General features: G+C 40.5%; 6 protein-coding genes and 1 long non-coding RNA gene across 24 annotated transcripts in view; 2 read left to right on the top strand and 5 right to left on the bottom strand.

Moving 5' to 3' along the window:
- The first annotated feature begins 15 nt into the window (after window positions 1-15).
- TfIIS (RNA polymerase II elongation factor) lies at window positions 16-1,426 on the top strand. Of its 2 annotated transcripts, none has more exons than XM_961639.5 (3): window positions 16-212; window positions 408-798; window positions 905-1,426. In XM_961639.5, the coding sequence occupies exons 1-3, from the start codon at window positions 144-146 to the stop codon at window positions 1,327-1,329; spliced, it is 885 nt and encodes a 294-aa protein (XP_966732.1). In that variant the 5' UTR covers window positions 16-143; the 3' UTR covers window positions 1,330-1,426. The 2 variants fall into 2 exon arrangements, with proteins under 2 accessions (XP_966732.1, XP_015835771.1); XM_015980285.2 differs by having other exon boundaries at window positions 190-312.
- l(2)34Fc (lethal (2) 34Fc) lies at window positions 1,401-6,162 on the bottom strand. 2 transcript variants are annotated; one of them, XM_008195826.3, is made up of 4 exons: window positions 6,007-6,162; window positions 1,929-2,247; window positions 1,791-1,879; window positions 1,401-1,586 (listed from the first exon to the last, which is right to left on the bottom strand). In XM_008195826.3, the coding sequence occupies exons 2-4, from the start codon at window positions 2,241-2,243 to the stop codon at window positions 1,517-1,519; spliced, it is 474 nt and encodes a 157-aa protein (XP_008194048.1). In that variant the 5' UTR covers window positions 2,244-2,247; window positions 6,007-6,162; the 3' UTR covers window positions 1,401-1,516. The 2 variants fall into 2 exon arrangements, with proteins under 2 accessions (XP_008194048.1, XP_966813.1); XM_961720.5 differs by having other exon boundaries at window positions 1,929-2,260; window positions 6,007-6,158.
- Window positions 2,262-4,911, bottom strand: pav (pavarotti). Its single transcript, XM_008195824.3, has 2 exons — window positions 2,675-4,911; window positions 2,262-2,629 (listed from the first exon to the last, which is right to left on the bottom strand). The coding sequence occupies exons 1-2, from the start codon at window positions 4,715-4,717 to the stop codon at window positions 2,348-2,350; spliced, it is 2,325 nt and encodes a 774-aa protein (XP_008194046.1). The 5' UTR covers window positions 4,718-4,911; the 3' UTR covers window positions 2,262-2,347.
- LOC107397976 (uncharacterized) lies at window positions 5,072-7,382 on the top strand. Its single transcript, XR_001574973.2, has 2 exons — window positions 5,072-5,177; window positions 5,233-7,382. It is a non-coding gene; the product is annotated as an uncharacterized LOC107397976 (long non-coding RNA).
- Window positions 6,845-10,683, bottom strand: arg (arginase). Its single transcript, XM_961906.4, has 4 exons — window positions 10,482-10,683; window positions 10,122-10,304; window positions 9,637-10,071; window positions 6,845-7,109 (listed from the first exon to the last, which is right to left on the bottom strand). Exons 1-4 carry the CDS (start codon window positions 10,645-10,647, stop codon window positions 6,868-6,870), a joined length of 1,026 nt encoding a protein of 341 aa, XP_966999.1. The 5' UTR covers window positions 10,648-10,683; the 3' UTR covers window positions 6,845-6,867.
- Window positions 10,684-10,711: 28 nt separating this feature from the next.
- On the bottom strand, window positions 10,712-13,021 carry LOC655448 (fumarate hydratase, mitochondrial). The gene is made up of 4 exons (XM_961992.5): window positions 12,677-13,021; window positions 12,429-12,554; window positions 11,616-12,379; window positions 10,712-11,277 (listed from the first exon to the last, which is right to left on the bottom strand). Exons 1-4 carry the CDS (start codon window positions 12,773-12,775, stop codon window positions 10,773-10,775), a joined length of 1,494 nt encoding a protein of 497 aa, XP_967085.1. The 5' UTR covers window positions 12,776-13,021; the 3' UTR covers window positions 10,712-10,772.
- Window positions 13,022-13,522: 501 nt separating this feature from the next.
- The window catches only part of mtd (mustard), a 45,014-nt gene continuing 36,505 nt past the window's right edge, over window positions 13,523-22,031 (bottom strand). For 7 of the 16 annotated variants that reach the window (XM_015980236.2, XM_015980239.2, XM_015980237.2 and 4 more), the window contains 13 exons: window positions 20,290-20,494; window positions 19,792-20,238; window positions 19,402-19,742; window positions 19,129-19,350; window positions 18,937-19,070; window positions 18,555-18,860; window positions 18,161-18,294; window positions 16,870-16,902; window positions 16,518-16,750; window positions 16,244-16,372; window positions 16,076-16,150; window positions 14,766-15,047; window positions 13,523-14,714 (listed from right to left, as the gene is read on the bottom strand). In XM_015980236.2, coding sequence (XP_015835722.1) covers window positions 14,403-14,714; window positions 14,766-15,047; window positions 16,076-16,150; window positions 16,244-16,372; window positions 16,518-16,750; window positions 16,870-16,902; window positions 18,161-18,294; window positions 18,555-18,860; window positions 18,937-19,070; window positions 19,129-19,350; window positions 19,402-19,742; window positions 19,792-20,238; window positions 20,290-20,494 — 2,853 coding nt within the window. In that variant the 3' untranslated portion in view covers window positions 13,523-14,402. Of the gene's footprint in view, window positions 14,715-14,765; window positions 15,048-16,075; window positions 16,151-16,243; window positions 16,373-16,517; window positions 16,751-16,869; window positions 16,903-17,034; window positions 17,260-18,160; window positions 18,295-18,554; window positions 18,861-18,936; window positions 19,071-19,128; window positions 19,351-19,401; window positions 19,743-19,791; window positions 20,239-20,289; window positions 20,495-22,031 lie in introns of those variants that run through there. The other 9 variants (XM_015980232.2, XM_015980231.2, XM_015980234.2 and 6 more) reach the window with 9 other exon arrangements.

Raw genomic sequence — 22,031 nt, 5'->3', positions numbered from 1 at the left:
TGGTCAAGTTCGTTGATCGTTGCATTTCCCCCCACTTCTTTCACTCCACGTAAAGACCGAAGGAGGAAAGCGTCGTTTCCAAGTCTCGAAAAACCGAAATATTCACGTAATTTGGCTTGTGTTGATCAAAAAAGCCCGACAAAATGAGTGTGGAAGAGGAAGTTTTGCGAATACAGAAGAAACTAAATAAAATGACGTCGGAAGATGGAAGTGTACGTTTTTTGCGATTTTCTAAACAAACTTGCAAAACGCCCCGTTATTGGCGAGACGCCCAAAAATTAACATCCCGTTGAACGATTTAATCAATTCCGGGTGCGTTTTACAAACCGACCGGTTCTATTTTTGCATGGAACAAGCCACTCGATGGCGGCAAAAGGGAGGGAAATTCAAACTTGTTGTTGTTTTAGGGTCAAGAACAGGCTCTCGACTTGCTAAAACAATTACAAACGCTAAATATAAACCTGGAGGTTTTGACGAAAACACGAATCGGAATGACTGTAAATGCGCTGCGAAAGTCGAGTAAAGACGACGAGGTGATCAGTCTGTCCAAAACACTAATAAAAAATTGGAAAAAATTCCTCTCCGGCTCGAACGCGAAAGAAACCTCCAGTACAAGCACGTCAAAGCCGAAAAGAGACAAAGAGGAGAAGAGCTCACGAGAGGACAAAGACCGGGACAAAGAAAAGAAACTACCGAATCAGTTCCCTCCATCTAGTTCAAACACCACAGACGCCGTTCGACTCAAATGCCGGGAAATGCTGGCGGCTGCCATCAGATGCGACACTGAAGAATTTGAAGGTATTTTAGCCCCAGCTCGAAAAATCAAGTTGCCCCCCACACTGTCAAATTTGACACTTTTCTAACCTTTTAAATTTTCGTTTAAATAAACCGATTTTGCCCCCAGGCTGCGCCTCGCCCGAGGACCTGGCCGAGGAGTTAGAGGAAGCGATATTCCAGGAATTTAAAAACACCGATATGCGGTACAAGAACCGCGTCCGGTCGCGTATTGCCAACCTCAAAGACGTGAAAAACCCCAACTTGCGGACGAATTTCCGAATTGGGGCTATTCCGGCAAGCAGACTGGCCGTGATGACGGCCGAAGAGATGGCAAACGATGAGATAAAACAGCTCAGAGAACGGTTCACGAAGGAGGCTATTAATGACGCGCAGTTGGCGACTGTGCAAGGCACCAAGACGGATCTGTTGAAGTGTGGTAAGTGCAAGAAGCGGAATTGCACGTACAACCAAGTGCAGACGAGGTCAGCTGATGAACCGATGACGACGTTTGTCTTGTGTAACGAATGCGGGAACAGGTGGAAGTTTTGTTGATATGGTTTACTTAAGCTTTGTTTCACTGTTCAGTCACAAGGGTATTTTTTGTTTACACTTGTAGGCTCATGGCGATTTAAATAAAGTCTTTATTTCATCAATAGGTTTTATTGGTACAGTTACAGACATTGTGTTATTCTAATTACTGTACTAGACCACAATACAAACTACTGAACTGTGTTATAATTTAGGCGATTTTGATCTTCTGGCTTGGTTGATGTGCCCAGAAGGTTCCTCCATCCTCGGCCACGGTCACGCTGCAAAAAGGCGTCAGTATTGAGCACTGTTACGTACTAGGAGGCGAAACGAGATGCAAAATCGCCAAAAAAAAGTTTAGCAAAGGATTTTTTTTTAATTAACGTTATTTAATTTTTTCTTAATTATTGTTGAAGTACGAGGATGTTTTATTTGTACCTCGTTGGTCGCGTCCTAGTCTATATTGATCCGTGGTCAAAACTTACAAGACTTGGTAATTTCCGGAGCTTTCTGGTGCCTTCCATTTCAAGACAAGGTTGTTTTTCTCAACGGCATTTTTATGTGTGGCAGCGCTCTAAATAAAATCCTAAGACTCTTGAACAATTTTTTATTCCACAACTTACAGCTTTAGTCCCGTGACAGTTGATACTTTTCGCTAATTTATCGGTTTCGGGGATTTGGAACGAGCCAACGGCATGTTCCCCATTCCTGACCTGCAGTAAAAATCCCTTAAACGGTTTACCTCCGATCGTAATATCGATAGTTTCACCAGGTTTGGCTTCCTTCTTGCTGACTGAAACAGTGTAAGGAAGGGGGGATTTTTGGGGCAAGACTGGGTGCTTAGGAATCATATCATCACAGACGGATTCGGGGGCGCCGGCAGAGTAGCCCCAAGCGGTTGCCACAAGGGCGGAAAAGACAATCAAAGCGGCTCGCATTGCTCTAGAAAAAACCTCTGATATAAATTAATTTATTATCCAGTTAAGTACAATCACACATAAACCAACAAATAAAAAAATAGAGCTTATTATAATAAAAAAAATCAATCCGCATCAGCCGTTGGCGACTCCTGTCTTAGTCTCTCCACATCGTTAAAAATCACCTGGGCCCCGCCCCCACACGTGGGCACAATATCGCCCTTGTAAACCCTAGTTTCAACCCCACCATCGTCCTGTTCCTGCGCTATCAGACAATATTTGCTCTGCTTCGGGTTCGTAACATCGCTAGCTTTACTCAACTTGGTAACCGACTTGCGTTTTTTCATGGACGGTTGAAGGACGGTACCAAGCGGCACTGGCTTAACCGAATTGTGCTCAAGCCACACCTACAACCCCTATTAAAAAAATCAAACAATAGAACGGTAAACAACCTCAGTGGGCCCCGCGGACCGGGACCGCCTCCTGGTGGCGGCCGGCGTCCCCACGTATCGCCTCCTCGTCTGCTGCTTGGGCGTCTCCTCCAGAGGCGCTTGCTCCTCTTCTATTTCCGGCGGCGTTATCTCCTTATCCAGGATTTCGCGCACTTTTTGCAGCTTGTTTTCCTTGGCTTTGGCAGCGGCTTGCAAGTGCTCACGCTGCCTTCGCAACTTCGCGTCCAGCTCCTGGGTCATTTTCTCCGTCTGGAGGGCCAGCTTTTGCTTGGTTTTCTCCTTCTCTAGTATGTTTTTATTAATTTTCAAATCCTTCTCGGCAATAATGTTGCGTAACGACGCTATCTCATCCTGATAGTCGCGTATTTTCGCCCGGAAATCACCGGCCCGGGCCTCGGCGTCGGCCAATTTCGCCTCCATGTTGTACGACCTTTGTTTCTCCTTCTTAAGCAGTGCTTTACTACTCTTAACTTCGGACTTCCCCAGAATGTTTTCCTGCTGTATCTCCAGCAAGCGCTTCCTGAACCGCGCCTCCTCCTGGTCCAAGGTCGCATCCAAACTTTTGATTTTCTCAAATCGGGTTTTCAAAATGTTGCTTAAGCGCTCCAAAGCGACGTGACTTTCGTCAAGACTCGAAAAATGTCGCTTGAATTCGGGGATTTTTGGCCCAAGTGTGAACAAACTCGCCTTGCTTTTCATTGGTGTTTTCTTCGTAATTTTGCTTTTGCACGGTGTGTATTTCGGTTCAGATCGTGCCACTTTCACATCTTGGGTCGATTCGGCGAACTTCATGACTTGTAAATTCTCCTCAAAGTCGGCAATTGAGGGGTTCACACAGACGATCATTTCGACACGACCTTCGCCCTCAAAGTAGTTTTTGAAGAGGAGAGTTAGGCGGCTGTCGCGATACGGCACCAGTCGGTTGCCTCCGGTCGTTTGGTTTTCCCTCAAAACGTCCAGACACGTCCTCAAAGACATGAGCGAGTTGTTGATTTGACTGGCTTCCCTCAACAACTGGCCGGTGTTTTGAGTTCGTGTTGTGCGCTCAGAACCCGCCAAGTCAACTAGACTCAGTTGGGAGATTTTGAGGAGGTTGCTGTCAGGGATCATGGGACGTCCCTCAGCATTGTGGGAGTATTGTTCCAGCTGGACGAGTCGAATATTTAAAATTGAGTGACTCCGACTTGAGACTGAATTTAAAATTGTGTTGCCCATTTTTTTGCGCTTTTGTCCGATGTTGAACAACTCGAACGCCTCCTCGGCCGACTTCACCTCAGTCTCGACAACCCCATTCACGTACATGTTTTTATTCGAATCCTCACGTAATATTTTGCCCTGCATCCGGCTCCCGGTGTTCTCATCCAACAAATCGTACACCGTATTGTTATAAATCTCAATGTAACTCACAAAGACCGAGTACAAGTTGCCCTCGTTAACGTCCATGATTTTAATACCGTCGTTAACGTAAGTCTTTTCCTTCCCGTTTCGCTTAACGGTGCTCCTGGGGGTGCTCTTGGAGGACGCTCTGAGCAAAGCCAACTGATCTTGCATGGCGTCGTCCTGCGATTGCACCTCAAACCCGTTCATTTTATCCGACTTAATGACACACTTGGGGGCTTGAAACGCCGAAATCGAATTAAAAATCGTGTAGATACACTTGGGCATAATCCCCGGGTTGTTGTGGTCCCCAGTCAGCGTGTGCGTCTTCCCGGACCCCGTGACCCCATAAGTGAAGAGTAGGGCGTTTTTACCCTTGAGTAAATCCTCCAAAAGGGGGTACGCCACATGTTCAAAAACCTCGTTTTGGGTGGCGAAGGCCGTAAAAATGTGCTTGAACTTGCAGTGGATTTCCTTACGAATGATTTTTGATTCGGCAGGGGTGGTGAGTGCGAGTGTCGTCGGTGATAACAGTCGGATGCAAGTCGATTCCTCGTTACCTTTAAGGGGGCGAAGCCGGCAAAAAACTTGCACGGGGTCTTTGTCTGTTTTTGTGATGGTTTTCTCGCGCCGGATTTTCGGCGTGAATTTGCTCACAGGGTTCATTTCGTTTGTTAATTGTTTGACTGAATTTAAAAACGTTCACTTCGTACAAGACGGTGACAGAAATAACCGTTTGCGCTTTCAAAATTTGAATTTGAACCATTTGACAGTAAAAACCGTACAGGTTTCTGTAAGAGCGACCTCTAAGCGCGCTAAGTTTTTTATTTGTTGGTTTATGCTTGATTATTTAATTCACAAAAATGCGAGTAACGAATAAATAATAATAATAGTGCTGTGAAAAAACTGTTTTTTTTTTCATTTAAAGTGTTAAAAAATTTTTTTTTCGGTTGTCAGTTTTGACATTTGCATTTGACATACAAACAAAAAGGTAACCTAGAAAGTGTTTAAAAGTCGAACAGGGAAAAGAGTGTTATTTGTGTAATAATTAAAGCCGGTTTTGGGAAAACACGTCATTTTATGTAAATATTTGGTGGTTTTCTTTACTGGCATTATGTAATGTTAGGTAGCGTTTCAAAATCTGGGCCCCCCGGGTTCTGTTCAAAGGTCAATGATTGCAGAAAAACGAAGACACTTAAGGACATGGGTTACAAAGAAAATTTATGCATAAGTGTGGTTTTGAAGAGGCGGAACGTAAGGTTATTTTATTTATTGTTTATTACAAAGTGTTGTAAAAGCCTTTTTCAAGGTTTATCTTATAGTGTTTTTTTTATTAAGTAATTCCGTAGTTTGTTTGACAAATTTTAGGGGTGGTTTTGCTTGAGGCGGACCGCGGACTAAACGATTTCATTTACTGAAAACTTTTTTTTCCATAAGTTATGTGACACGTTAAATTCGAATTTGTTTATTTATTGGGTAAACATGACTTATTGTTTTACTTAAGTGCACTTTCCAAATGCAGACGTCACCTTTATTTGTCCACTAGTGATTTTTTTCATGAACCATTAGCATATTCTTGTCACTTTCTTACGATATTGGAGGTCATTTTACAATCACTTTGAAAAAAATCGGTGGCATAATTTTTTTTTAACCGGAAATGGCCGGAAAAGACTGATTTGATTTAGGTTCTTTGCACAACGGTGACCTGCTAGGTTTAATTTAATTGATTAACAAATTAGTGAATTGGAATTGAGCGAAACTGGGCTTTAAAAGTCTGCTGTATAAAAAATTAAAGTTCCGACCCTTTCATAATAATAAAACGTTCAATTTTTTCTTAATGAGTGAATTGATTAAAATACCCTACGAAACAACGAAAAAAAATTTTTCACACAATAATTTTATAAAATAAAAATAAATGAAAAAGTCTTGACGTGGTTAAAATAAATCGTACTCACCTGTTCTACTTGATCTCTTCTCTAGACCGAAGTTGGAACTAACCAACCCACTCTTTATTTCTGTGCATTTTACTTTCAAATTATAGTTTAATTGAAAGTGGGGGATTTTACAATGTCTAAATTAAATATCATGGTACGCACCGTTAACGAAGCTTGACACGATGATAAATTTTGCTACTTGTCTTCGTATATTTTTTTCTAAATTTAAACATTTATTGATGATTTTTCGAATGATAATAATGTGAAAGGGAAGTTGCGATTTCGTGTCAAGGCGTTTATCTTCAAGTGAGCATTTTTTGCTTGCTTTGATTATTGTCGGGTTACTCAACTTACAAAAACCGCAAAAATTAAACCAATCTTTTAGCATTAATTAATTATTGCCGTTCTGCTCGAGTCGCTTTTATTTTTGTTTGAATCACCTTGTGAAAATCTAACATTGAAAACTGAAGCCGTCCTTGATCTCAAAAATTGCATTTTATTAATTACGTGTTAATTATTTAAAAGTCATCGAAGACGAAACGAGTTGGGCGAGTGCACCGATCGGTGTCACATTTGTGTCGCAATCGCTTAGAATCGAGAGACAACTTTCACGCAATTTCATGTAAATTTGCTCCGTTTTTACGCAAATCGGCAAACATCTTCAGCGAGGGATTTATTGCAAGAACCTTGCATGTAGCGGCAATTAATTGCTGCTTAATGTGGCCGTTAATAATGGTCATTGCATAGATAAAAGCCTTAAACAAGTGACATTTGCAAGGGTATCATAATTATTGCTATTAAGTGTTACGTGTGTTACTCATTTACATTTACGGCTTCCGCCCTCGGAAAAAAATACACGTTTTGTCTTTTTAATCGCTTTATTTAAACGGGACTTGGAATTGTTCTGATGGGTGAGCCGTCGGGTCCTCGTGGTATTAGCCCACGACGCGTGTAGCCACAGGCTGCCATGAGCAAATGGACCGCAGCCTCGACTGTCTTTTGGACGTCTTTGGGGGACCCTATGGAGGGATTCACTTCCACCAAGTCCATCGCCCCCAGACGGCCCGTCTTGTGGATTTGTTCCACCAGGTGGATGCCTTCACGCAGAGTTAGGCCTCCACGGACTGCAAACAAATAATTCTGAAATTATGGATATTCGTAGTTGCAAACATGTGTTTATGCATTTTTCTTTATTAGTGTTATCGCTAATTTCCAGTGAACGCCTTTTTTGAAATTGCTACATGACTGGCGGAAAATCTATACAAATTACTTACTGTAATTAAGAGGTAAAATTAATTGCAACCCTTTGCAACTGCAGGATTTGATAAAAACTGTTTTTTCGTTCAGATTGTTTATTGGTGTTTATGTAATAAGAATAAAATGCGATTCTTTATCGAGACGAGTTTTAGTGTATAACTTTAAGTGCCTTACAAAATTACAACTTTAACACCTTTACAAAATTTTATTTTTTTTATTTTCTTAATTACGGCTAAATTATTTGGAAAAGTGGAACTGTTTTGATCCGTACCTATGCAAAATGATCCGGGGAGCCGATTGGCATCGAAAAAATTGCCAAATTTCCAATAGTTTTTTAGTTATGAATTTTTTAAAATTTTACCAATTTTTGCATTTATCTGCAATTTGCTCAAAAACTATTAGTCGGAGAACAATAATTTTTTTTGAAAAAAATAGATAATGCAAAGAGCTTTCCAACGATAATAAACTTCATGGGGTTATCTCTGATAGTTCCGGAGCTATTGCTCAACAAATGTTCCGGGTACCCAAAATCGACAAAAATTGCGACGAAAATTGAAAAAATCAAACATCAAAAAATCGAACATATGGACTTTTTTGGACTTTTAACAACTCTAAAGAGTTGTAAAGGCATATATAAATACGAAAAAGTATGATAAAACAAATTTAAAAAAAAATTTTTTTTTCATTTTCTTGAAAGCATGTGTATTACTCAGGAAATTTTAACAAAAAAAATAATTTTTTTTAATCTCATGAAAAGTTCGTATAATACAGAAAATGAGCCGCTGAATTCAATGGAACAAACCGCATTGCTCTACGACTTTTAGTTTTTGAGTTATGAATTTTCTTGTTGGATAAAATTTTCCACTATGACAAATGGCTACCCTAAATTTAGGCAAAAAATTTTAAATTTTTAATTCTTGTGAAAAATCGATATAATTGTAAAATGAGCCGTAGAATTCAATCGAACAAACCGCAATGCTCTACGACTTTTAGTTTTTTTTATGAATTTTTTTAGTGAAAAACTTTGATCGCTTCTGTAGCCGGAACCGTTGCCCGGAGCGGCTCCGGGTTTAATCGAAAAAATAGAGAAAATTAAGCGCTATCAGATGATTTTTTGTTCCTTGCTCTAAGTCTTACAGTTTCCGAGAAAAACGCAAAAAAAGGTTTCCATTTTTACTTTTTTTCAATTTCCAATCGCCAATTACGGCGACACTATTAAAGTTATCGAGAAACGGAAAAATGGAGGATAACCGGAATAAAAAACTCTACAAAATGGCATAGGACTCAAGGCGATATCTCGCAAAAAAATTTTCAATTTTCAAACGCCGATTACGGCCAAACTAAAAGAGCTAGGAGAAAACGCTTTTTTAGATCGGAAGGAGCACATCAAAATCTATAAGATAGAATCGGTTTTATTCGATTCTGAGACACTTTTAAAATTGACCATTTTGTAGGGGGGGTGGGTTGTTAACTTTTCTTTAATTTTTTTTATTTTCCCAATTACGACTAAACTATTCGAAAAAGTGGAACTGTTTTGATCTTTACCAATGCAAAATGATCCGGGGAATCGATTGGCATCGAAAAAATTGCCAAATTCCCAATAGTTTTTTAGTTATGAATTTTTTTAAATTTTACCAATTTTTGCATTTATCTGCAATTTGCTCAAAAACTATTAGTCGGAGAACAATAATTTTTTTTGAAAAAAATAGATAATTCAAAGAGCTTTCCAACGATAATAAACTTCATGGGGTTATCTCTGATCGTTCCGGAGCTATTGCTCAACAAATGTTCCGGGTACCCAAAATCGACAAAAATTGCGACGAAAATTGAAAAAATCAAACATCAAAAAATCGAACATATGGACTTTTTTTGGACTTTTAACAACTCTAGAGAGTTGTAAAGGCATATATAAATAGGAAAAAGGATGATAAAACAAATTTAAAAAAAAAATAATTTTTTCATTTTCTTGGAGGTAAGTGTATTACTCAGGAAATTTTAGCAAAAAAATCAAATTTTTAAATCTCGTGAAAAGTTCGTATAATACAGAAAATGAACCGCTGAATTCAATGGAACAAACAGCATTGCTCTACGACTTTTAGTTTTTGAGTTATGGATTTTTTTGTGTAAAACTTTAATCGCCTATAATATAATAATAATCGAACATATTAACAACTCGAGTGAGTTGTGAGGGCATAGAAAAATACATAAAACTTTGCCAGAGTGAGCAATTTTTTTTTCATTTTTGTGAAGTTAGTAAATAAATTTAATTGATATTTTTTTATAGCACTATTGTTGTGTTATCACTTTTGCAACAAAACCTGCCTACTCAGTATAATTGTGTTTTGATTGATTTACTACTTGATTACAGCGCGTAATTAATTTTGATTTGTTAACCTGCGGTCCCCGTGGACGGCGCCTCCAACGCGTCCAAACTATCAATATCAAAACTCAAATGTATGGAAAGCATGCGATGCGGGTCAATCCTATCCAAGGCCATATTCACAATATTATGAATCCCGTAATTCTCCACATCTTCCATCCCATATGCTGTGATCCCAAACTGTTCAATAATGAGCCTTTCGTACGAATCCACCGACCTCAAGCCAATGTAGGCCACATTTCGGATCGGTAGCACAGGCTTTTGCCAGTCCATCCCCGGGAGGTACGGCCAGTAATCGGCCAACTCCTTCACCAGGATGGCAAGAGGCATCCCGTGGATGTTTCCCGAAACGGAAGTTTTGTTCGTATTCAAGTCAGCGTGTGCGTCCACCCATAGTATGCACACTTTTTCGTTTTTGGCCTTGATGTGGCCATCCACAGTGCCGATACCTTGAAGGTTTCTTGTAATTTGGGTTTTTCGTACTCATTATTAAATTTACCGATTGAGTGGTCACCGCCTAGAGTTAGGCAGATTCTTCCATCGTTTAGGATTTTTTCGACAGTTCGGGAGACCTGCAAATTGCAAGCCGCCACGTCCGAGTATTTCCTCATGTTGGGAACCTCCACATTTTCCAGGGACGTGTAACAGACGTCTCCGTAGTCGTGGACGTCGATTTCTTGGTCTGAAACGGCCTTGGCCGACTGTTTTTATTGCAATTTGTAGCGTTTTGTGTATCATGTCTATGACTTTGCAGTTCTTCGCACGACTACTACGCGCAATTTTTTACTTAATTTATGTGTGAGCGGTTTTGTTTTTTGCTCAAGTGTTACAAAGTATTATTTTGTAATGAATTACTCACGAATTGATTTTATGTTTTCGATTAAATTTGATTTGCGCATCGCTTCCGGTCCGTTAGCAACCCCAACTTTGCCCTGACCTTCCTCGAAAGGCACCCCCACAATCCCAATTTTCGTACTGTAATTTTTGCGCAATTGCCACAACACACCCGAACCTTTTTTAAACATTCTCACAATTTCTTCTTATCGAAATTTGATTGAGTTCAAAGGTCCACCGAAATGATAACACCACTATTTAAAATACTGATTTATTTACAAAAAAATTAACAAACAAACAAAAACACTGGGGGCTCTTATTTAGGGCCCAACATCTCCTCAGGTTTGACCCATTCTTTGAACTGTTCCTCGGTCAAAATCCCCAACTTGATCGCCGTTTCCTTCAAAGTGCTGTTCTCCTTGTGCGCCGTTTTGGCAATTTGGGCCGCCTTGTCGTAGCCAATGTGTGGGTTAAGAGCCGTGACCAACATCAAACTCTCGTGCAAAAGCTTATCGATTCGGTCTTTGTTGGCTACAATGCCATCTACACAATTGGTTGTGAAAGCTTTGCTGGAATCTCCCAACAAACGGATTGATCGTAAAACATTGGCTACCATCATGGGCTTAAAAACGTTCAATTCGAAATGACCGTTCGAACCACCAATGGTCACAGCCACGTGGTTACCCATCACCTGGGCGGCCACCATGGTGATGGCTTCGCACTGGGTTGGGTTCACTTTGCCCGGCATGATGGAGCTGCCGGGTTCGTTCTCAGGCAGCGACAGCTCGCCCAAGCCGCAGCGAGGGCCAGACGCCAAAAACCTAAAAATAAAATTGAGAAAATAACACTTTCCCGAACTCATTTTTTTAAATAATTTTCTCAAAAACAAGCCCAAGAATTTTTTATTCGTTCATTTTTCTCTTAGTTTAGTAATTTTTGAAAAAAAACCACTGCATTAAAATTTATCAAAAATTTCTAGATGAGAATATTAATTCAACCACATAAAAAATTCTGCTTTGAAACTATGCAGATCCCTCATGTAATTAAAATTAAAAATTAAATCAATTTTATGTGAAACCAGTTACAGGATCGCCGCACCTGTGCTGATACAGCAAAAACAAACGCCACAATTTTCGTTCTTTCGCCAAAAACAAGTTACCTAATATCGTTTGCAATTTTCATAATCGAGCAAGCGACCACATTGAGCGCCCCCGAGACCTCAACCAGGGCGTCATGAGCGGCCAAAGCCTCAAACTTATTCGGTGCTGAAGTGAAGGGCAATCCTGTCAGTTTTGAAATTTCGGCGGCACATTTCTCGGCGAACCCTTTCCGGGTATTGAGCCCCGTCCCCACAGCTGTGCCCCCCAAAGCCAGCATGTACAGCCTGGGCAAAGTATCGTTAATTCGATCAATCCCGAACTTCATCTGCTGGACATAGCCGCTGAATTCCTGCCCCAGAGTCAGGGGGACGGCGTCCTGGGTGTGCGTGCGCCCGATTTTGATGATATCCTTAAACTCCTGCGCTTTCTTATCGAGACTATTTGTTAGCATTTTGAGGCCAGGCAGGAGCGTGTTTTGGATTTCCACCGCCACGGCAATGTGCATGGCTGTGGGGAAGGTGTCGTTGCTGCTCTGGCTCTTGTTGACGTGGTCGTTGGGGTGCACCGGGTCCTTGGAGCCGAGTTTTCCGCCCATTATTTCAATAGCTCGATTACTGATCACTTCGTTCGTGTTCATGTTGGTTTGGGTGCCGGAGCCCGTTTGCCAAATGACGAGGGGGAAATGGTCGCAGTAGAGCTTGCCGGAGATGACTTCGTCAGCGGCTTTGCAAATCGCGTCGGAGATTTTGGGGTCGAGACCGTAGTCTTTGTTGACGGTGGCGGCGGCTTTTTTCAAGACCCCCATGGCCGTTATAACGGGGTACTGAAACCCGGGTATGAGCGTTTGTGGGTGTGATTTGACGGTTACGTACCGGCATGCGCTCGAATTCGCCCCCGATGGGGAAGTTCATGACGGATCGCAGGGTTTGGGCCCCATAGTACTTGTCAGAGGGCACTTTGAGCTCGCCGAAAGTGTCCTTTTCGATGCGGAAGTCCGACTGGCAAGGGCAATTTGAGCAGTCAGAATACATAATGAGGGTGAAAGTGAAGGGAAAACAATTTTTTTGTAAACTATGGTGATTTTCGATTGATGACATAACAGCGGCTTTCAAATGCTTACCATTAGGGCTATTTGAGAATGGAGAGATTTCCGGTAGAGATTCAACGCGGCTTTTGCGCTCCCAGTCACGCGACTGCTGTAGAGCCTTGATAACGCCATGGTAATCCTCTTCTGCCCCTGACCTCTCCAGCGAACTTCGAAGACAACTTTTCACTTGACAACTCGAGGGACTTTCGGATTTGTGGGTTGGCAACGGGCTTATTGGCAATTGTTTGGGTTTGAAGCCTGGCGCCGAGATCAAAATTTCGAATAAAAACGGCTCTAAACTACAATTTTATCGACCAATTTCAAAGATAATTTAACTGATTAGATGGTTCGTGCACGTAAAAATTGATTTTGATCCGGGAATTAACAATTTAGACTTTGGTAATCACATGTGGTTGCGGTTATGCAACTGCTCTTATCTTTTACAATTTTTGGATGGAAATTTATTGATTGTTTAACTTATTTATGAATAGTAGCTATTACGTCAATTCCTCTTGCTGATAAAATGTTAATGATTCAAATTAAGTATTGATGCAGCCGAACTTCATGACTCGAATAACGTCAAGTTTAAGAAAAAAAAAGTTATTGTTATCCGCTCAAATTAATATGTTGGTTTTTGTAAATTTAACTGAATGGAATAAATTTAGAACATTTTATTTATCCTATTTTATCTCCTCAAATAGTTTAACATCTGATATCAGTGGCATATCGGGGAAAAACCCGAGCGGCTTAAATATCATTAATTAAAAAAAAATGCTAGTAAACAGATGAGTAAATAATTTATTAGAAGAAAGTTTAAAAATGGCATGTTGTTTGAAAGACAGTTTTCCCTTTTTATCAGGGAGTGAATGAAAGGTGTAGTGAAAGTCAACGTTGATAATCTATTTATTTAATATTAATTTTATATACAGCTTTTTTACAGATAATCATCTAGATAAATGTTATAGTACACAACTTAGACATCAAACTAATCTAGTTAAATATGTACGGACCGCCGCCTCATGCTAAGAAGCTGAACGTATCAACAAGGCATGACCAACAGCTTGGTTCAAAACAAGTAATAGTTCAACACTCAACAAAGACGTAGGAATCTGCAGTCCGCATAACAGCCTCTAACATTAAATCATTAAATTGACAACTGATATGGCGTGTTCTCTACGCACCTAATTGACATATAGACGAAAACTACAGCCAATGTGACTCTCGCAATTGCTACAACACAATCATATCTGTACCCGGCTGCGTAGATCTTCCTCAATAAATAAAAAATTAATTATTACAAGGAGAACACCGCTATGAGCTTGTCATTCGTTGTAAGCCAAAGCAACACAGAATGACTATAACTACGCAACAATCGAACCGCCATTCACTCTGCCCCCTTACTATCAAGTACAAAATGACTAGGAGACTACCGGGTGGACACCACGTCATCATTCATTCATTCATTCTCCAATCACGTCGTGTTGTCCACCGAAACCTAACACTAGAACATAAAAAATAACAAGCTAATTAAGCGTAACAGACAATACAAAATAATAAAATTAAAATTGATTACAAGTGAACGGCAGCCGTTATAATAACTATAAGCTTTGATAACAGTTGTGCGGTAGTGGTGGTGACTACGTCTAAAGCTCCGTCTATAGAATGAAAAAGAATCGTTCCTCCTCTCCAGGCCAGCGTAAAAATCGCTCGTTTCAACCAAACTAACAAATCGCTTGATCACACTTCAGTCCAACTTCGTTTAACTCGAGACAAAGGCCCAACACTCGAGCGTTTTCACCACGAAATCCACTTTGGGCGTCAGCGGGTCGTTACCGTAGGTCTTGCACGGCTCAGACCGCCCCAAGTACAAATCCCCATCCAGCCACAGGCCGAACTTACCATCACCTGCCCCAATACTCAAACTCTCGTTGTTTCCCTTAATGAAATACAAATTCTCGCCCGTCCAGTTGTACACCTGGAACTCGGGACTGAACCTAAACAACAACGATTCACCAGTTCCGTAAAAGTGCTCCGATACTTGCAAGGCGCACGATGTTAAAGCACCAAATACCTAAGAAAAATCAGTTCAATCATATGAAAATGTAACATTACTGGGCCTTACATTATTGTCGGTATCTTCAATTACGAGTAAAATCGGTGATTCAAGTTTAAACATTTTACGGTACATGGAGTTAAGGCTGAAGCCGTGCTGGCTAGTACTAAAAACGAGCGTCCACGAGTAACCTTCGGCCCGTGCCGGCAAATGCCGACACAGAGCCTCGCGGTGATAATCAGTCAAAATTTCAGTGGTGCCGATTAAATCAGGGGGAGTTAATTCGGCGTCGATGGAGGGCGCTGCCGATGAGTAAAACGCCCGACGATACTCCTCAGACATTGGTATCACCTAAGGGGAAAAACCGAATTAATTACACAAACAAACGTCGACAACATCAAACATTGTTTTCGGTTTTTCACTGGTTCAACTGTGCCAAATTTTTTGGTCGTTGGCCAATTTCTATTTATAAAAATCATGTTTTCCACACACCACAAATAGCAAGATAACATTTTTATTCAGCTATGCGCTTTACTTGAAAAGGAAACTAATAAAACTGTCACGCGTTGGAATTTAAATTGTTTGTTTCATGCGAAGTTTCGATTGATCTGTAGGCCGTTTCTAATTTCACGCCAACGTAAATCTGATTCACAGTTTCAGCTTCCACACGATTCGGTGCAAAATTTCAATAGTAAGCCAACATCAAACAAAATCTGGCTTACTACGTCCAAAATAATATTTTTTTGTTGTTAAATTCATCGTCCTGATCTATTAATTTGGGTAGAACAAGGGAACAGTTTAAGAAAGGCAACAACTAGGTATCTGAGCTACACATCGCTCATTCAACGCAATAATAAGACTTTATTACATTTTATTTCTTAAATGCATATTGTAGTATTATTAGTATGCGTGAAAAAAATGAATAACTTACGTTTGTATTAATCTTTAATTGTAAAGTGAATTTGTTTTATTTTTTTTTTATTACAAAATGGTACGTAATTTTTTGATAAATGTTGTTGGGTATCTTGTAAAAATTAAACAAACAGAAATGAATAAATTGAAAACATTCAATCGCTTTTTTCTGGGAACAAGATTATTGATTGTGTTGTATTTTATGAGCAATATTTCGTAACTGAGACAACCTAATCGTGCGTGGAAGATGAGTCACGCTAGCGTCAAAACAGTACACATTATTTGGGTTAGGAAGGGTCTATTTTCTATTCTAACACCAAACATCCATTTCATCTAAAAAGCCACTACTGTGTGAATTGTCAAAGACGTCAAATCGCGCGTGTCAACCTCCACGCATTTCCCAATACGTGCAGTTTGCACGTCAACGTGGAAACAGTGTGGCATGTTATAGTGCAGGTGTCAGTCACCTCATCACTGCCGTCAGCCGACATTGTCTGGGTCTTGATGATGCTGTAGATCTTAACGTAAGGAGCCTTGATTAGCTGCACCCAACCAACAACGAAATTTAGTCACCGGTGCCAATTGATCAGAAAAAATTCTAACTAGATGTTAGCACCAACGCGCAATCAACCTACCTCCCAGCTTTCTTTGGTAATTTCGGTGAGTTCTCCGTCTTGGCTCCCGTGCCGGCTTGCCGAAGGTGTCGGTTCTTCGCTCCACAACTCCGTGTCCATTTCCACGAGAGCGAAATTCCGTGCTTTCACCTACGACAACAACACACCAAACGTTTATCAGAATGCATTGTCAATTAAGAGACGACAGAGCGGCAGCAGAAAAGTGGGAGCTCAAGGCCGGCCGAATTAATCGAATTAAAAAATCAAATCGCCTCCGGACATCTCCATCACCTACCTGTTCCTCGTTCAGTTCGCCATACAAGTGTGGAACCCAAGCTTGAATAAACTTGTACAGTTCGTCAACCCTATTTCTTGGCACACTGAACCAGTACTCGGGTCGCATTTTCTTCTTGCCGTAAGACATCAGCGGCGTTGAACGCGGGATGGGTTTGTCCAACGGCTTGCCCATACGCAGTCGAAGATACAACGGTGGATCTTCGCAAGAGCGCGCCGGCCGCGGGATTAGTTCTAAAATGGAATTTTAAGCGTGTAATTAACGGCTCGCTTTACAATTGAACGAGTTTCAGCTGTTTCAAGTTTATTTTGTTGGTGGCTGAATTTCATGCATTGCACACATGCAAACCTACCAATGGAATCTAGCCCGTAATTGGGAGAGCGCACTGCAGCAGCAATTAAAACCAAATTAAAACATTACTACATTAATAGCACGACTAGATCATGATGATGGCTAACAGTAAGGCACCGAACAAGTCACATTCCAATTGGTTTTAATATATTCAGCATTAACTTACAGCATTGTCGCAAGTAAACAACACAATCACTGAAACCGTGCTGGTGCCTACAGTGGTACCCGCTTATTAATTTAAATAAGAAAAAACAATTATGTAACACCGGAATTGGCGTATAATACTGAAGTTCACATTTATTTATAAACCTTCCATTTTTAATTAAAACCAGACACGAACGTTTTTTGCAAACGAGTTCCACAAGTGGTACCTATCTACTAAACTAGACCAAAGTCAATACCTTGATATTAAGAAAAAGTTGACTATGCAAAAATAATGATATGGTATTAGCATACCACAAATGACTATTGCGGCTGTTAACAATGGAGATATCTCCGCTTTTTTGCAAATCCTGTGTATGTACCAATTTAAATAACCATTAAATAATTATCTCAACCAAAAATGAGTACCAAATTATGAACTACTAGCGCGTAACTGTTAAATCCTTGACCTTACAAAAGCGAAATGAAACTGTTTATCCCAGTGCTGCAATTTCGATAAAAATGTTGTTTTCTCGATTGGCAATTAACTGCATACAAGCGTTAGATCAAAGTATGACATCATACCGTTGAAAAATAAATCAAATTAAACGATCGGTGTTGAAAAACTGTACGATCCGGCACTAATTTTTAACGACTTAATTATTTTCTTAACTAGCAGCGACTGTACTCACACTGGTGTTTATTTCAACACTTGCAATCAGGTAAAACAAGTTATGATTTTGGGCAAAAGTTTTAATATTTATACTTATAATATTAATCCAACGCTAAAACAATGTATCAAACAATCAAGCGAATTTTTCCATAAGTTACGCCGAAAATAGCTCTTTTTTTGAATAAAAAACACGTTCTTTTGCAATCTCAAGTCATTAGTCGGCGGTACCTTACTGTTAAACTTACCTCATTTCGCTAATGAATACTGACATTGCACAATGATTCGTCTATAAAAAAAGACATCAACTAGCTAAATTAATTTCGTAGGTGCCGTTTTGCGCAACCATTTTGCCAATTAAACGAATTTAAATAGCGAGTGCAATGATGTATTTTACTGAACAGTGTTATAGTCAATGTAGCGTAATTTTTTCGTTTTTTTTGCAATTCAATTTACAATAAATTTGCATACAAATACTTACTATCGAACGAAACAAACAATTCGGGCATATCATCAACAGACACCATCGACCTATAATCTAATTTAGGTGGCGGCGCCTTCGACTTTGTACTGCTTTCGGTCGGTTGTCGTATGAACGTGCCCACAGACGACCGTCTGGAAAAAACACAACACTGTAACATCTCACACTTGCACTCTTTCGTGCACATTTTGTCATGTCTTGTTTAAAACAAAGTAAAAACCACCAAACAAATAATTTTACATAATAATTCGAGGTGATGTTGTAGTATCGTACAGTTAATCATTTTTCTGTGTACTCTACAAAGTCAACACCACCTCGCAAGAAGCGATAATAAACAAACGGTGTCAGTGTGTTGTGTGTCAGTACACAGAATCCGTGCAAACATCGCACATACCCAACAGCCCCAACTGTCGCCCCCACGGCACCGACGGACGCCCCGACTTGCGCCCCCATTGCGCCAACTGTCGCCCCAACGGAGGCCCCCATTGCGCCCACCGAAGCCCCCACAGCACCGACTGACGCTCCCACCGAACTTATAATATTCGTGGGGAAAAAACTCGAACTGTCGGTACGGGGCGAATCACTGAGTGGGGGGCCCCCGCTGCCGGCCGAATGGGGGCCGCCGGAGCCACCGCTCTCCTCAGACGGTGTCTTGTTGAGGAAAAGACCCGTCCCGAAGTCCACCAGATTGATGGGCGAACTGAGCAGCGATAGCGATGGTTATTTGTTAGTAAGGTTAATGCATGGCGATTAGGGAGGAATTATGGGGTTGTTACCTTGAAAACACCTTCGAAAATACAGACGAGTGGTGCACGTCGGCGGAGTGAGGGTGGTTCGGGGGCTTTTCCTCCTCCTTGTCGCCGGCTAAGGTCTCCATCCATGATAAGGGATATGACAGTCTTTTTAACATCTACAAATTGTAATTTCTGTACAGTAAGTTTCTTGTTAATTGAAAATTAAAATGTTACCTTATTTTTCCTAGTATCAGCCTTTTCGGTTTCCTCCTTCGACTCAGAGCAGCTCGTTGATAAAGGAACTCCACTCTCAGCTTCCGAACTCGAGTCCAGACTAAACGAAACCGAGTTGGTCTTTTTCCTTGCGAGACTCTCCGTATCGCTAACGTTCGTAGGTGCGATCGTAATCGGAGGCACCCATTCTTTTGAAAGTACTATATCAGCATCACTGTATTGCTACAAGAACATCGCATTATTACCAACACACCAAACTAATTTAATTGTTACTTTTTTCGGATGTGGAGCTACAGGCGGTATGCTACTTTCCCTGATATCAATCCCTGAGTCGTGACAACTCTCCTTGACTAAATTCTCCTCTTCGTCAATCTGATCCTCTTGAATCATCGACGACGATATGGCCGGTATTTCGTCCGTGTCTATCGACTGTCGATCCCTCGAAGGTATGGCCCAGTGATGGTCCAGCAGACTTTTCCGCCTTTCCTCGGCCGATCTCTGTTCGTTCTCTTCGAGATTCGTCGGTGTGACCAGTTCCCGTTCAAAGGCTTTGGGAAAAGCGTCGCCCTCGCGTTCTGTACACGAACACACAGATTCAGCATCATCGCCGGCAACTACAAACACCGAGTTACGACAACTACAAACACCACCCAAGCAACTCACCCAACTCTGGAAACGTTTCATCTTTCACCATCATCGAGTCCTGTTCGTTGCGACTTTCCGCTTTCGGATAATAAATTTCCGGTTTTTCAGCTGTTGTACTTGTCTCAACACTGTGCCCCACGCGCATGTGGGCAATGTCGTTGTAAATTGCCGCATTCACGACAAACTCCATCGGAGCGATAACACCGTAGGCCTCCGGGCCGTGTTCGATGACCAAGGGGTCGGAGACGTTGGGGTCGAACATGACTGCATTCGGAGTCACGAGAAGGACCCCACTTACGACGCCTTGGCCGTCGGTGATATGTCGTACGTTGATTTTGAGGAAGCGTTCGCGGAAAACCGCAGACTCCTCCTCCAGGTCGGTGGAACTCTGGTTGCATGATGGTGTTCGCACGCGTTCCACGTGACCTGGCTTTGGACTAACAGGCCTCAGGTTGTCGAGTAGTTCTATACAAATTAAAATCATCCCACTTCACTCATATTTTTATCGAAACAAACCTTTCTCTTCCGGAGGCAAATCATCATGCGAGTCTTCTACCGGTGTCGAACCTTCCGATTCATTTCCTGCCGTTTCTCTGATTGGTACGTAGAGTTGTTGGCCGGGGAATATGTAAGGTGTTGCTAATCTATTTAATTTGGTCAATTCTGAAGGGGTTGTGTCGAAACGTGCCGCCACTGACGTTAGTGTATCTCTGTCAGCGACCTGAAACATTGTTAAATGCAAATTTTGGGATGTTGTAAACAATGAAATGGCTTAATTTGGGACAGATAACTCGACATCTTTTTGCTACATGCAAATGGAGGGGTGGCGAGTTATTAATTCTTGCAACAACAATAGAAAAACAACGGGCTGTTTTAATAAATCACTGATTGTGTCCAATCTTGAATTGTTACACGGTCACAACAGTTTATTCCAGCTTGATAAGAAGAACACGTTCCAACGCCAGTTCAATAATTTGCGATATCTCCCAATAAAAAATAAGAAGTAAGTAAAAAAAGTACAAATTGATGACGGACGGGACACAAAAAACCTCTCATTTTTATCGTTCTATTTATTTAAAAGGCACAAATTCCAATGATTGTTTTTAAAGTGAAAGGTGGAAACTGTTGAAACACAAGGCAATGTGTAACGACTTCTGATTAATTTACAAATTGTTTACACATAACGGATGGGACAAAAAAAATTGTGTGAAAATAAGTCTAAAAAAATACCAAAATTAGAGAGTGGAAATAAAACACTCACTGTATATTTCTTTGAAAAGTTTTTACGCAAATGAGTGGGGTTTGTATTTGGCTAGAAGCGAGTTAACAATGCATCAAGAATGTACATCAACCACTAATTGTTACCTCTATTTGAACAAAACTCAACTCTTGACATAAATTTCGCTGTAATTCGTGCCTCAGGAACTAAACCCCTTATTACCCGTAACTAACTCTAATACATATTGCAGACATTATCCAAAGTTTCACAACCAACTACTAGAAAATATGTCGAAATTCTTCTTTCTCCTTTTTTGCACCTCACACGTTTGCAATAAAATAATTTTAGACTTGTTTATATCGATTTAACGTCTCAAAACGGCCGTAAAAATGCTTTATCGCCTTATATATATAAAGTGTGTGTGTGTGTGTCTGTAAGGAAAGCAGTGAGAATTATTAAACTACTTGTTTCAGTGCAGTTACTTTCCTATAATTCAGCATTTTCTGCATTGACGTGACATATTTTCACCTACTTGTTAGTTCAAGCATCTCGGTTATGTTTAAAATTCGAAATGCATAACGTGAAGATATTTGTTATTCAGGATGCTGCATCGTCACGTGTAACTCGAGACGGAACAAGAAAAAAATTCAGACGCGGTTTTATGACACAAGATTTATTATAAAGTGAAAAAATTACAATAAAAAATATACTCAAACCGACCTTGATCATGAATTATTTTAGGCTAAAGCCCGAAAATGTTCTAGTCCAGTTTACAATTGGACAAATTATTGTATCGCATTTATTTGAAATAAAACAAGCTTATCAAATTAATTACACCACCGTTTCTAGTCCCAATATTTATACAACGTATAATGGGGTAAAGCCTCCGGAGATTAACTTGTACTTATTGTGTTTACCTTATGCCATGCATTTAACCTCAGTCCCCCACGATATTTAACATGAATACGATAATTAGACTCGTAAAACTTAAGTAAAAACAATTTAACACAAATTTGTCCGTTTTTTTTTAATATTAGTG

This window comes from Tribolium castaneum, chromosome 5, assembly GCF_031307605.1.
Source record: "Tribolium castaneum strain GA2 chromosome 5, icTriCast1.1, whole genome shotgun sequence".
NCBI lineage: Eukaryota > Metazoa > Arthropoda > Insecta > Coleoptera > Tenebrionidae > Tribolium > Tribolium castaneum.
The sequence above is the reverse complement of the archived record's forward strand: the minus strand, read 5'-3'. Positions and strand labels throughout refer to the sequence as shown.